The sequence below is a fragment of the Bufo gargarizans genome, chromosome 4 (assembly GCF_014858855.1).
Source record: "Bufo gargarizans isolate SCDJY-AF-19 chromosome 4, ASM1485885v1, whole genome shotgun sequence".
In the NCBI taxonomy this organism is placed as follows: domain Eukaryota; kingdom Metazoa; phylum Chordata; class Amphibia; order Anura; family Bufonidae; genus Bufo; species Bufo gargarizans.
Window position 1 is genome coordinate 324783107 of NC_058083.1, and position 15329 is coordinate 324798435.

The 15329-nt window shown below is 41.1% G+C and overlaps 1 protein-coding gene across 1 annotated transcript in view; it reads right to left on the minus strand.

Annotated features, from left to right (window-relative positions):
- LOC122936157 (interleukin-20 receptor subunit alpha-like) overlaps positions 1-15329 on the minus strand; it is a 50027-nt gene that overhangs the window by 21582 nt on the left and 13116 nt on the right. The window contains exons 3-4 of the mRNA XM_044292215.1: positions 8506-8620; positions 7221-7390 (exon numbers count right to left, since the gene is read on the minus strand). Of these exons, the coding sequence (XP_044148150.1) occupies positions 7221-7390; positions 8506-8620 (285 nt within the window). The remainder of the gene's footprint in view (positions 1-7220; positions 7391-8505; positions 8621-15329) is intronic.

Genomic DNA, 15329 nt, shown 5'->3' on the forward strand with positions numbered 1-15329 from the left:
CAAGTGTTAGGAAAAAAAAAAAAAAAAAAAAAAAAAGTTCAAACTTGCTGATCAGCGGTTCAACGCTGATCAGCGGTCGGTGGGGTGGTGGGGCGGGCGATGCGCTAACAGTGGACGGACGCTAAAAAGTGCCGGCCAGTCAGCGCACGCAGAAAAAAAAAAAAGTGGTGGTGGGGGAAGGGTCTGGTGGTGGGGGGAGGGGGTTGGTGGGTGGGGGGGGGGCTGGTGGTGGGGGGGATGCGGGGGGGGGCAAGTGGCAGGGGGGGTCTGGGGTCTGAAAGTTGAAAAAAAAAAGTTTGGAATAAATGTGCTTTTTTTTTTTTTTTTTTTTTCTAACTTTTCCCTTCTATCCCTGCCTAAAGGTGCCTCTCCCTCACTGACCCTAACCTACCTGGGTGGCGATGGGTGCAGGAGGGTGATGGATGCCGATTTAGGGGGACACAGGAGCTGGTGCTGGACGATGCTGCACGGTCAGGGTGCTGGACAGGAAGAGGAGGGGAGAGAGGAGCGCAGGAAGTTTGAATCTCGCGCCTCTCTCCCCTGCACCAATCAGCACCCTGGACAGCGGCGTTCAGCACCAGGGCCAGCTCCGCCTCTGCAAATCCTCGGACTGCGATTGGTGGTGTAAAATTACGCCACCGATCGCAGTCTTTTTCCGGTTCATCGGGTCACAGGACACCCGAATGGACCGGAAACGCAGAAAACCGCAGGTCTGAATTGACCTGCGGTTTTCTGCGATCGCCGATACGGGGGGGGTCCAATGACCCCCCCCTGCGTTGTTACGGGATGCCGGCTGAATGATTTCAGCCGAAATCCCGTTTCGATTAACCCCCGTGGCGCCGGAATTCAGATTTTAAGTCAGGACGTACCGGTACGTCCTCGGTCCTTAAGGACTCGGGAAATAGGGCGTACCGGTACGTCCTCGGTCCTTAAGGGGTTAAAGGTTGTGAATATTTCAGAATTTTCTATATTTCTGCATTAATTTGAGCTAGGACTACATTAAATTTTACACAAGTCCTATAAGTGGATAAAGATAACCAAATCAAACAAATTATTCCAACATATACTTGATCCAATATCACACTTCTGTGAGGGGCAAAAGTATGTGAACCTTTAGGATTAGAAGATAATTTGAAGCTGCAATAAAAGTCAGGCGTTTTTAATCAATGGGGTGACAATTAGGTGTAAGTGGGCAATCTGCTTTATTTAACCCTTTAGTGACCACCAATACACCTTTTTACGGAGGGCTCAGTCTAAGTCCATGAGAGCTGCACTCCTGCTGTAAAGACCCGGACTGACAGGAGTGCCATTTTGGGGGCGTTTAACCCCTTACATCCCACAGACAATGGCATCTGTGGCATGTAAGCGGTTACAGAGGGAGCAGACTCTGTCTGTATCCCATTGGCACCACACAAATGATATCACGGGGTGCCAATGTGTATGCACTCAGGCCTGCCTCTAGAGCGTGCCAGCAGGCAGTGCTTTTCTGCTGGTGAATGTCAGTATAGCACTGGCATTAAAATGCATTGCACTACAGGAATAGTGCAATGTATTTTAGAAGTGATCAAAAGATGGCCTATTATAGTCCCCGTGTGGGACTATTAAATAGATAAATAGATGGGGGAAAAAATTTGGGGGATAAAACAAAATTCCAAGTAAAGAAATACACATATTTTCCATTAAAAAAATGCTTCTCAATTGAAAAAAATTGAAAAAAATAAATCTCTTCCACATATTTGGAATCACCCTGTCCATAACTACCTGCACTACACAATTATCATGTAACTTACGGTGAATGCTGTAAAACAAATTCCAGAATGACTGCTTTTTGGCCACAAGAAAAGAGATCAAAAAGTGTTATGTACCCTAAAATTATAGCAATGAAAATTACAAGTTGTCCGTCAAAAATTAGACCCTCACACAGCTCAGTAGAAATAAAAAAAAAAAAGTTAAGGGTCTTGGGATGCTGTGATGCAAAAACATTTCAATGTTTTAAAAATAGGGGTTTCATTGTGCAAAAGTTGTAAAACGTAAAAAACATATATGTATTTAGTATTGATGTAATCATACTGATCCAGAGAGTAAAGTTAACATGTTATTTATCCCCAAAAAATTAATGTATCAAAATTTTTAATGGAAAAATTAAGTGGCAGTATTGCTGTTTTTTCCTCCCAGAAAGAGTTAATAAAAGTTAAAGTCAGTAATTTATGTGTGCCTCAAAATGGCACTATTAAAAAACAAAAGTTTGTACCAAAAAAAACAGGCCCTCATATGGCTATGTAGATGGAAAAAAAAAAAAAAAGTTATATCTCTTGGAAGGCGAAGATGAAAACATTTTAAAAAGTCGTTAAGACCCAAAAGAGGCTGGTCACTAAGGGGTTAAATAATCGAGATCTATCAAAGTCTGATCTTTACAACCACATGATGGAAGTGTATCATGGCATAAACAAAGGAGATTTCTGAGAACTTCAGAAGAAGAGTTGTTGATCATTGGGCTGAAGAAAGTTAGACAAATCCATCTCTAAAGAGTTCGGACTACACCAATCCACAGTCGGATACAGTTACAGGCATTTACCAAAGTATTTCCAGGGTAAAAAAAAAAAAGTTGCTTATTATGGCATGTGCCATATTTGATCAATATATGCAGCAATTTATGGCTTTTCACTTCTCTTACTACTTTTTAAAAGTGACAAGAAAAGTATGTGGGGTTTAGTTTGAGGGGGTGTAGACTATGCAACCAGATGGAATTCACTATATTTTACACCAGAAACTGGGATAGATGATCACCAGCTCATAGAAAAAACGCTGCATTCCAGCATAAAAACCTCATTCCATCTCTGAAACATGGGGGTGGTTTGGGCCTGTTTGTGGTTTGGGCCTGTTTTGCTGTATCTGGGCTAAGATGGCTTGCCATTGTTGATGAAATAATGAATTCGGAATTATACCAACAAATTTTTAAGGAAAATGTCACAATATCTGTACAGGAGCTGAATCACAAAAGAACATGGTCATGCAGCAAGACAACAAACCTTAAACACACAAGCCGTTCTGCCAAAGAATGGTTAAAGAATAATAAAGTTAAAGTTTGGGAATAGTCAAGTCCTGATCCTAATCCAATGGAAATGTTGGGGAAGGACCTGAAGAAAATAATCAGATCTGCAAAATGCCACAGTTCAGTGGTTAGAGAGAGTAAGGAGGCTCCTTGCTCACTTAATCACCATGGCATCTTGGGGCTAACAATGGCCCTCAGGCCTGCCATATATAGATGCCTATTAGGCCATACTATTGCCAGGACCTAATAAGCATTATGGCAGTTTATAAAGTCACTAATTGACATAATATACTTCAATACACTGGTATTGAAGTGGATTATATGGGTGATCAGAAAATTGCATGTTCAAGTCCCATGTTCCCATATTCATATGAGGTCTTGTTTTTTTTTAGGACAAGTTATATTTGTATTAATTGTACAATATAATCTACCATATCACGTATTGGAAAATGGGAAAATGGGAATGTGATGTGAAATTGTAAAAAGAAATACAATTCTACTATTGTTGTTTTGGGGCTTTTGTTTTTACTGTGATAGCTGTGCTCTGAAACTGACATGCTACTGTACCTTTATTTCTGGGGCAGTATGATTACAGCAAAGCCAGATTTGTAAAGTTTTTCTTATACTTTACTAGTTTAAAAAAAAAAAGTTTTTTTGTCACCATATTCTGACACCAATAACTTTCCATCTGCAGAACTGTGTGAGGGTTTGCACTTTGCATTTTCAATCACTTTTCATTAAATTTCTTGGGGGGTGGGGGGGAGACAAGGTGACCAACAAAAAAGGTAAGGCTGAGTTCACACGGGCGAGATTTCCGCGCGGGTGCAATGCAGTAGGTGAACCCATTGCACCTGCACTGAATCCTGACCCATTCATTTCAATGGGGCTGTGCACATGAGCGTTTTTTTTCATGCATCACTTCTGCAATGCTTTAAAATCGCAGCATGTTCTATATTCTGCGTTTTTCACGCAGCCCTGGCCCCATAGAAGTGAATGGGGCTGCGTTAATAACGCATTGCATCTGCAAGCAAGTGCGGATGCAATGCGTTTTTCACTGATGGTTGCTAGGAGATGTTGTTTGTAAACCTTCAGTTTTTTATCACGCGCGTGAAAAAAGCGTCAAAACGCATTGCACCCGCGCGGAAAAAACTGAACAACTAAACGCAATTGCAGCCAAAACTGACTGAACTTGCTTGCAAAATGGTGCGAGTTTAAGGCCCCTTTCACACGGGCGACTTTTCCGTGCGGGTGCGATCCGTGCGGCGAACGTATGGCACCCGCACTGAATCCTGACCCATTCATTTCTATGGGGCTGTGCACATGAGCGTTGTTTTTAACGCATCACTTGTACGTTCAGTGCAAATCGCAGCATGCTCTATAATGTCCGATTTTGACGTGACGCAGGCCCCATAGAAGTGAATGGGGTGTGTGAAAATCGGATGGCATCCGCAAGCAAGTACGGATGCCATGCGATTTGCACGCATGGTTGCTAGGAGACCATCGGGATGGAGACCCGATCATTATTATTTTCCCTTATAACATGGTTATAAGGGAAAATAATAGCATTCTGAATACAGAATGCATAGTAAACCAGCGCTAGAGGGGTTAAAATAAAATAAAAAATAATTTAACTTACCTTAGTCCACTTGTTCGCGAAGCCGGCATCTCCTTGTGTCTCCGCTGCTGATGAACAGGACCTGGGATGAGCTGCTCCATTAAATAGAGCTTAAGGACCTTCGATGACGTCACTCCGGTCATCACATGATCTTTTACCATGGTGAATCACCATGGTAAAAGATCATGTGACGTACCATGTGATGACCGGAGTGACGTCATCGAAGGTCCTTAACCGGTATTTAATGGAGCAGCTCATCCCAGGTCCTGTTCATCAGCAGCGGAGACACAAGGAGATGCCGGGCTTCGCGAACAAGTGGACTAAGGTGAGTTAAATTATTTTTTATTTTATTTTAACCCCTCTAGCGCTGGTTTACTATGCATTCTGTATTCAGAATGCTATTATTTTCCCTTATAACCATGTTATAAGGGAAAATAATACAATCTTCAGAACATCAATCCCAAGCCCGAACTTCTATGAAGAAGTTCGGGTTTGGGTACCAAACATGCGCGATTTTTCTCACGCGAGTGCAACGCATGACAATGTTTTGCACTTGCGCAGAAAAAATCGCGCATTTTCCCGCAACGCACCCGGCTCTTAGCCGGGCCAAAAAAATGACGCCCGTGTGAAAGAGGCCTAACTGAACGCACCCTGAACGCATCCGGACCAAATCTGTCACGCTCGTGTGAACTCAGCCTAAGGCTAGGTCTACACGACGACATTTGTCGCGCGACAAAAAGTCGCGCAACAGTTGTTGCGCGACATTTTGTTGCACCAATGTCGCGCGACAATTTTTATAATGGCAGTCTATGGTGTCGCACTGCAACATGCGACATGTTGCGACTGCGACAGTCGCAGAAAAATCCATCTTGAATGGATTTTCTGCGACTGTCGCGTCGCAGTTGCAGCATGTCGCATGTTGCAGTGCGACACCATAGACTGCCATTATAAAAATTGTCGCGCGACATTGATGCAACAAAATGTCGCGCGACAAATGTCGTCGTGTAGACCTAGCCTAATTCAGGCATTTTGATAGTTTTTTCCAACTGCATTTATCAGAACGAATTAATACTTTTATATTTTAATAGTTCGGATGTTTTAGATGCAGCAATAGCATTATGTTATTTGTATATTAATTCTATATACAAAATTCAGAAAGGGTTTGCATTTTAGTACTATTATATTTTTTCTAAACAATTTTTTACCTTTTACTACAGAAATTTACTATTGCAGTCACTGTGTAACAGAGCCAGGATCTGCCACGTATGGAGTGGGCTCCTAGTTGCTAAAGTTTTTCTTTTAGACAGTTTCATCAATCACCCCAGTGGCAGTTTTTGCAAAAAGAAAAGCCACTAATCACAAACTATTACCACATGTGGTAATGTGAGTGCACCTAGATTTTGGCATAAATTATATGGCTCAATTCAGCACATTTAGGTTGCCCAATGAGGTTGTGAATTAGCAGAAAAGGGGCATTGCTGAGCAGACAAGGGAGTGCCCGGATATGTTAAAGCTTGCACCAATTTTGCATGACAATTCTTGCCTAAAATTCTGTTGCAAATGAAGTAAACCAATACTTGGTATATAGGTAGACAAAAATATCTAGCCATGCACAAATTTATCTTCCAGTATGAGTCACTGTAATAAGTTTGGTGCATGTCTGTAAGTTTACACCATCAATAGGATTAGAATCTGCTTCTATGTGTGCAGAGAGATACATTCTGTATAGACAAACATCTCTGTTTTGTCTTTGAAAACTGCCCACAAGATATACACCACCAATGTGCTCTTAAAAATAATAGAGCAGTCTATTTACTCATATAATGAACATAAGAAACTGCAGTAGTACCATTTTATACAGTGTTAGCCATCCGTAAAGGCAATAATTGCAGTCCTGTTACACCTTTTTTTATTGGCTAAGGCCTCATGCACATGACCGTTGTGTGCATCCGTGGCCGTTGTGCTTTTTTCTGTTTTTTTTCGGATCCATTGACTTTCAATAGGTCCGTGGAAAAATCGGAAAATGCACCGCTTTGCAGCCGTATCCGTGATCCGTGTTTCCTGTCCGTCAAAAAAATATGACCTGTCCTATTTTTTTTATGGACAACGGTTCACGGACGCATTCAAGTCAATGGCTCCGTGAAAAAACACGGAGGCACACAAGATTGGCATCCACGTCCGTGGTCCGTGGCCGTAGGCTACTTTCACACAGACGGATCCGCAGATCCGTCTGCATTAAAGCTTGCACCCCCTTCCTCCCCTGTAGTACTGTAGATTCATTGGTGGCCAGTGGCCCCCCCCCCTCCTAATTAAAATCTCCCCCCCCCTTATCATTGGTGGCAGCGGAGAGTACCGATTGGAGTCCAAAATTTGTTGGACTACTATACTAGTGAGGGATTTCTTGGAGAACCAAGAAGAATGTTGCCCATAACCAGAACCCCACACTCAATTTAGATGGAAACCAAGGGGCCGCTATATTGTGCTTCCACAGGTGCTCCTGTTGTCTGCGTTCACTCCTGTCACAGGTTACATAGATAAGATGTCCATACTCACTGTCAAATAATGGTTTAAATCGATCTGTTTGTACGCTACAGTTTTGGTCACTGATAACTACCATGCCATAATATTTAGATGTAAGATGGCTTGTTTCTTTTGTTAGGTCACACCAGTTCTGAGTGATATTTGTGCATTCTGCTTTCTTCCACCAGGGGTCTTTCCCATATCTATGAATCAAGGAAATAAAATATGAAAAAACCAAAGCAAAAAAAAAATTAAAAATCATGTTGGTGAAAAGAAATCTGCAGAGTTCCAAAAATATTCAAGTAACACTCCTGTCATTTAAAGGGGTTTTCTGTCATAAAAAATATGATCTTAACAGTTGTGGGTGTTTTTCAAACATTTAAAAAGCAATACTCACCTTCACTCTCATACCAATGCTGCCTGGTCCTCCGCCACTCCCTACTTACTGATCCATTGATCACTTTCTGATACATAGGTATGTGACCGCTGCAGTCAATCACCAAGTGTAACAGGTCACCTCTGCAGCCAGGGATTGGTGGCAGTGGTCACATGCTCTTGTCTCAGAATGTCATCACTGGACCAGGAAGGAGAAAGTGACTGGGGAACTGGGCAGTATCGGTACAGAACTGGTGGGTAGTTAATGTTTAAATGCAGCAGTTTAGACCCTTTTATTCTGCTGTACAACTCCTTTAAGTTGGTAATACATATTTATTTTCGGTGGGAATTGCGAACCATCTAATATGTAAGATTGTGTCCCAATTATTCCCTAATGGCATATGTTGAAAAGAAGGATCAAGCTGTGGAATTCAACATGCTCAATCCTTTTATTCTTAGACTAGAGAAGCCACTGCCTAGCCTATACCTTCCTCCCTGGTGAAGCAAGTTCCCCTTCGTTTTAACAATTTTTAAACACTGTTTAATATTTTGAAGTACTCTCACAGTGATACATGCTTCGCCATATATCGAGACTGTGAAATTGAATCAATAAAGAAGAATAAACATAGACACAATGATATATGCTTTGCCATATATCGATACTGTGAAGTAGAACCATCAACCAAAATAGTATTGATTGAGGAGGAGCAGTATTTTTTCAGATATCAGATATGTCATCCATCTTAGCACTTATGTAGCTCCTTATGAGAATGCAGTATATGCTAGTAGAGTGCTCATTTGAAACATCCTTGTTGTGTCAAGCAGGCTCATAGAGTATGTCATAGATACCCATCTCCAACAGACAAGAAGCAAGATAAGTAGAGTCGCCCTGCCCAGCATCACTAATTTAAGTACTATTAAATGAAGATAAGGTATAACTTACTTTTTGTACATTACATTGTAGCGAATTCCTTCTTTTTTATTTGTTGTTGTCCAGGTTAGGATATTTTTAAAGTTCTTGGATGAGAATTCAACTTTTAAGTCACAGGAATCATTTGCTGCAAGGAAACAGGAAGCATGTACGAGGGTCAGAAAATTAAAGTGGTTGTCCAGCCTTTTCTACCTGATGGCCTATCCTCAGGATAGGCAATTACTGGGCGATTAGCAGGGATCCAGGAATCGGCACAGTGCTCGTCATGTAAAAAGTGCATGTAAAAAACTAATTAGACACCACAAAGTTGCACACTGAAACACAATTCAAATGCTAGGAAAAAGGGCCCTTCTAGCAAGATCAAGGAGATTTAATCATTGAAGTCATGAACTTAAAAGCAGCGTAGTTTAAAACTATTATATTTTTGCTGAGTTACTGTATAATGTGATATTATTTGTACATTGCATTTTATGTGAGGGTTACTAAATGCTTACAGACCCTAATCTCAAAGTAATCTCAAAGTTCCATTAACATTAACGGCTATATCCACCCTTGCAATCTGTTTTATGGTTTCAATGCATCTTGAATAAAAAAAAGTTAAACATCTCCTTGTTAGGTTATTAGCTGATTAGCTGATATTGATGACCTATTCTAAGGATAGGTTATAATTATCTGTAGCCCAAACAATCCTTTTAAGATGCAATGGAGAAAAAAAATGGTTGAAAAGGTTGATATATCCTTTAAAATGCCCCCTTCCTGACCAGGCCCAATTTTGCCCAAAAGAATAGAATAAAATATAATCAAAAAGTCATACCAATAAAAATTATACCAATAAAAATGAATGTGCACCACACAAAAAACAAGCCCTCACATAGCTTCATCAACAGAAAAATAAAAATAAATTGATGATGACACAATGCAAAACTTTTTTTTTTTTTTTAGTTTACATTTTTAGAAAAAGGAAAAAAGTACACTTGGTATTAGCGTAAAACTTAACAAAAGTAGGCTTGAGCGAATGAAGCTTTGGTTCATAGATCCAAAGTCGATTCGTTCAAACACTTTGTTTTTAATGCTGTTTTCGTGCAGCATTAAAATGTATTGGCTCTGCCAAATTTTGTCTCGCCCAAAGTTGTACGAGACTTTGGTGCATTACTACTGTATTCATATCTGCGTATTTAAAAACATTTTAAAATAAGAATCCGAAGTGGGCTTTGGTACTGGCTGGTACTTCGGTACCAAAGCCCACTTCAGATTCCCATTTTAAAATGTTTTTAAATACGCAGATATGAATACAGTAGTAATTCACTGAAGTCCATGGAGCCAATACATTTTAATGCTGTACGGCAACAGCATTACAAACAAAGTTTTTGAACAAACCTATGATCCAAAGCTCGATTCGCTTAAGGTTGAACAAAAGCTATAAAAATTGCTGTAATTGCTACATGTAGACATGTAAATATCATTTTTAACAAATGGTGAACGCCATAAAAAAACTCAAAACATCCCCACTGGATTTTTTCAGTTTCACAATACATTTATGTGTCCACAGGAAACAATGCAGGTCATCACACAGAAAACAAGCCTTTTATACTGCTATGTTGATGGGGGGAAAAAAGGCAGGGAGGAGAAAACAACATCATTGCAAAATAAATGTAAGGGGTTAAGAGTTGATTATAAGTTGCTTACACAGACGAGCAGAAATATGTGAAAGTCTTTGAGCTTGGTTTTGTGTGTTATGTATGAAACCACTGAAACAGGATGTGTGTAAACCTGTATTCTAGAAAATGTATATGTCTATTGTGAGATATGGGGATCCGAGCTTTAGCTGTAAACAAGCAGCTGCGCATTCTTTTGTAGAAGCTACTGTATCTCTCAGACCACAAGACTGAGCATCAATTCTATGGTCCACAAAAAAAAAACGAATGGACATGGAAAGAAAATACGTTCGTGTGCATGAGACCTAACTCTGCCCAAGCCTGTCCATACATCCCCAATCCTGTCCAGCTACCCTTGTTCCCCCACATAGTAGTTATGCCCGACTAATTTGCCCACACAGTAGTGCTGGCTCATTAGTGCCCTCCTTACAGCAGTGCTGCCCTCTTAGTAACCCCCATATAGTAGTGCTGCCCTTTTAGTGCTCCCCATACAGTAACGTTGCGAAATTAGTACCCCTTTCAGTAGCACTGTCCTTATAGTACTAATAAATTAATAAAATGTAAAAAAGGATTTCTCAGCTAGCCCCATTCCCCCAATGAATGTAGCACAGCCTTCTCTCCCCAGCAGCAGATGAGGTGCTAGGCAAAAAATGTAGCAAAAATAAATTACCTTTACTTCAATATTAAAAGTCCATACCATGTATAGCCAAAAACACATAAAACAATTAAAGCAGACACATCTGGGGTTTGTGAGATATGCAACCTCTCACTCACTGTTCCCCAAAATCAGAGCATGTAAAGAAACAGTTAGACACATAATTTAACCCGTAGTATACCAGCGCCATATACAGTGCCTTGTAAAAGTATTCACCCCCTTGACTTTTTTTCGTATTTTGTTACATTACAGCCTTAAGTTTAATGTTTTGTTAATCTGAATTTTATGTGATGGATCAGAACACAATAGTCACAAGCTACTTTCACACTCATGTTTTGTGCGGATCCATCATGGACGGACCCGTTCAGATAATACAACCGTCTGCATCCGTTCAGAACAGATCCGTTTGTATTATCTTTAACATAGCCAAGATGGATCTGTCTTGAACACCATTGAAAGTCAATGGAGGACAGATCAGTTTTCTATTGTGCCAGATTGTGTCCCCCTTGACTTAAATTGTGTGGCTCAGTTGTGTGGCAAATTGTGTGCAAGCAGTGTTTTGGTGTCCGCCTTTAAAGCGGAATGGAGACTGAACTGATGCAAACTGATGCATTCTGAGCGGATCCTTTTCCATTCAGAATGCATTAGAATGCAAACTGATCTGTTTTGGACCGCTTGTGAGAGCCCTGAACAGATCTCACAAAAGGAAAGCCAAAATGCGAGTGTAAAAGTAGACTAAGGCCCCATGCACACGGCCATGGAACCGCGGCCTAGATCCCTCCTGAGAGCAGGAGCGCACGGCGTCACTGGTTGCTATGACGCCGTGCGCTCCCTGCTGCCGCCGCAATACAGTAATACACTGGTATGATCTATACCAGTGTATTACTGTACTGTGCCGGCAGCAGGGAGCGCACGGCGTCATAGCAACCAGTGACGCCGTGCGCTCCTGCTCTCAGGAGGGATCCAGGCCGCGGTTCCACGGCCCGCACACGGCTGTGAAACACGGCCGTGTGCATGAGGCCTAAGTTGGTAAAGTGAAATGATAAAAATATGTAAATAAAACTATTGTTTAGAAATAGAAAACAGAAAATTTGCATGTGCGTATGTATTCACCCCCTTTGTTAGGAAGCCCATAAAAAGCTCTGGTGCAACCAATTACCTTCAGAAGTCACATAATTAGTGAAATGATGTCCACCTGTGTGCAATCTAAGTGTCACATGATCTGTCATTACATACATACACCTTTTTTGAAAGACCCCAGAGGCTGCAACATCTAGCAAGAGGCATCATTAACCAAACACTGCCATGAAGACCAAGTAAGTAAGAGACAATGTTGTTGAGAAGTACAAGTCAGGGTTAGGTTATAAAAAATCTTTGATGATCCCCAGGAGCACCATCAAATCTATTATAACCAAGTGGAAAGAATCAGAGAGGCAGCACAGAGACCTAAGGTAACCTTGGAGGAGCTGCAGACTTCCACAGCAAAGACTGGAGTATCTGTACATAGGACAACAATAAGAGGTACGCTCCATAGAGTTGGGCTTTATGGCAGAGTGGCCAGAAGAAAGCCATTACTTTCAGCAAAAAAGAATAAGGCACGTTGTGAGTTTGCGAAAAGGCATGTGGGAGACTCCCAAAATGTATGGAGGAAGGTGCTCTGGTCTGATGAGACTAAAATGTAACTTTTCGGCTATGAAAGAAAACGCCATGTCTGGCGCAAACCCAACACGTCACAAAACCCAAAGAACACCATCCCCACAGTGAAACATAGTGGTGGCAGCATCATGATATGGGGATGTTTTTCAGCAGCCGGGACTGGGAAACTGGTTAGAGTTTAGGGAAAGATGGATGGTGCTAAATACAGGGATATTTTTGATAAAAACCTGTACCACTGCGTGATTTGAGTCTAGGACGGAGGTTCACCTTCCAGAAGGACAATGACCCCAAACACACTGCTAAAGCAACACTTGAGTCGTTTAAGGGGAAACATGTAAATATGTTGGAATAGCCTAGTCAAAGCCCAGATCTCAATCCAATAGAAAATCTGTGGTCAGACTTAAAGATTGCTGTTCACAAGCGCAAACCATCCAACTTGAAGGAGCTGGAGCAGTTTTGCAGGGAGTAAAGCGGAAAAATCCCAGTGGTAAGATGTGGCAAGCTCATAGAGACTTATCCAAAGCAACTTGGAGCTGTGATTGCCGCAAAAGGTGGCTCTACAAAAGTATTGACTTTAGGGGGGTGAATAGTTATGCAAATTTACTTTTTCTGTTATTTTGTCCTATTTGTTGTATGCTTCACAATAAAAATAAATAAAAATCTTCAAAGTTGTGGGCATGTTCTGTAAATTAAATTATGCAAATCCTCAAACAATCCATGTTAATTCCAGATTGTGAGGCACCAAAATACAAAAAAAGTCAAGGGGGTGAATACTTTTGCAAGGCACTGTATGTATGGCGCTGGGTAGTGTGCCTAAAATATCACATGAGATGCCCCCTCAGGTGAATGCTGTAAAAAATGGTTTTTTTTTTTAACTATTCCAAAATAGCCATTTTTTGTCACCTTGCTTCACAAAAAGTGTAAGACCAAGCAATCAAAAAGTATTATGTACCCCAAAATGGTACCAATCAAACCATCATCTCATCCCACAAAAAATGAGACCCAACCTAAGACAATTGCTCAAAAAATAAAAAAATGTTCACAAATAAAAAAAACTGTTCAAAAATGCTTTTACTGTGTAAAACTTAAAGGGATTCTGTCACCAGGTTTCACCCCATCCAGATAAGAATATGGTTATGTTCAGGGAGCTTTAACCATTCCTAATGTGGTCTTATAAATGTAATCTGTAGGCTCATTTTGCTAAAAATACGCTATTACTAACCTGTCATTCATAAAAATAAGGTGCCCAAGGGGATGTAAATGGCTCCAAGCTGCCGCCCGCACCCACCGCCGTTCGTGCCCACCGCCGCCTCATAATCTTCTGTGACGCCTCCCGCTCTCCTCTCTCCCTCCCTCCCCCTCCTCCTGCTGTAAGATTGCTGTGACGCCTCCCCCCTCCTCCTGCTATTACATCGCTGTGACGCCTCCCACTTGCTAGGAGACAATCGCGCAGCCCGGCTTCTCTTCTGTCTTCTTCTTTATTGTGTACAGGAAAAGGACCTGTGGTGACGTCACTCTGGTCATCACATGGTCCATTACATGATCTTTTACCATGGTGATGGATCATGTAATGGACCATGTGATGACCGGAGTGACGTCACCACAGGTCCTTTTCCTGTACACCGCAAAGAAGACAGAAGAGAAGCCGGGCTGTGCGAGCAAGTGGATTAAAGTGAGTTAAATTATTATTATTATTTTTTTTACCCCTCCATCCCTATTGTACTATGCATTCTGTATTAAGAATGCTAATATTTTCCCTTATAACCATGTTATAAGGGAAAATAATACAAACTACACAACCCCGATGGGTTTGGGTACCAAACATGCCGATTTTTCTCACGCGCGTGCAAAACGCATTACAATGTTTTGCACTCGCGTGGAAAAATCGCGCATTTTCCCGCAACGCAGCCGCATCTTATCGGGGCAAAACTCCTTGTTTTTTAGCAATTGAGACGGGTGTCAGCACTCAGACCCCCACTAATCAAAATCTTTGACATATCGGTATGACAGATGAAAGCTTTTTGCACTTTAATGCAATCTCTGGCCACTGCATACAACAGGAATTCCAATCTCAGCCATGAATGACTTTAATCAGGATATAACTTTAGATAATAAAATGAATGAACTTTGCAAAAATGGTGATTAAATATATCCCATTTTGTGTCTACAGCACCTATGCAGATCTATGTATCTTTATGGTTACAGAGTAGACTATAAACAAAGGAGCAATACGGAAAGAAATGGTGCACAAAGCCATGTGCCTCACTGCTGCACTGTGCCCCAGTGACCTACTTCTGCACGTGCATCTGCATTAGGCATGAGGGCAACAATAGGACAAATAACCAGCTGTAGCCTGACAACAAATGTAGTCTTCTTCTGCCGCCACTGTCTACAGTGTAGCCAGATCCATTTTTGTTCATAATGAAACCATGACATTAACCGAATCACCCAATGCATCATCATGCAGACCAATGACTTACGCTATTTCTGATATTTTTTCTGGCAAGAATAGAACACACATTATTGTATGCTTTATAGAGCAATTGGAGTAAAGCATTCATTTTGAGAGATTTACGTTTTAGGTGCCGTGTGATTGGCTAGTCATAGACATTTTTTTCATATATAACATATCAGTTACTAATCTAATGAGGAAACTGCTTCTGCCAGTGTCTCGTTTAGTACTGAAAACTGCATTACTTCACCCACCTTGAGGTGCTACAGTAAACACTTGTCTAATCATTACTTGGAAAATATGGCCTTGAAAGTTCCATTTTCCGGGTTTTCATGACTAAAGGTATCAGTTAGAGCAAAGGTACTAATGTGAAATCCAGGTGTGGCCAAAGGAAACATTGGTTTTATTGTGTCTTCTG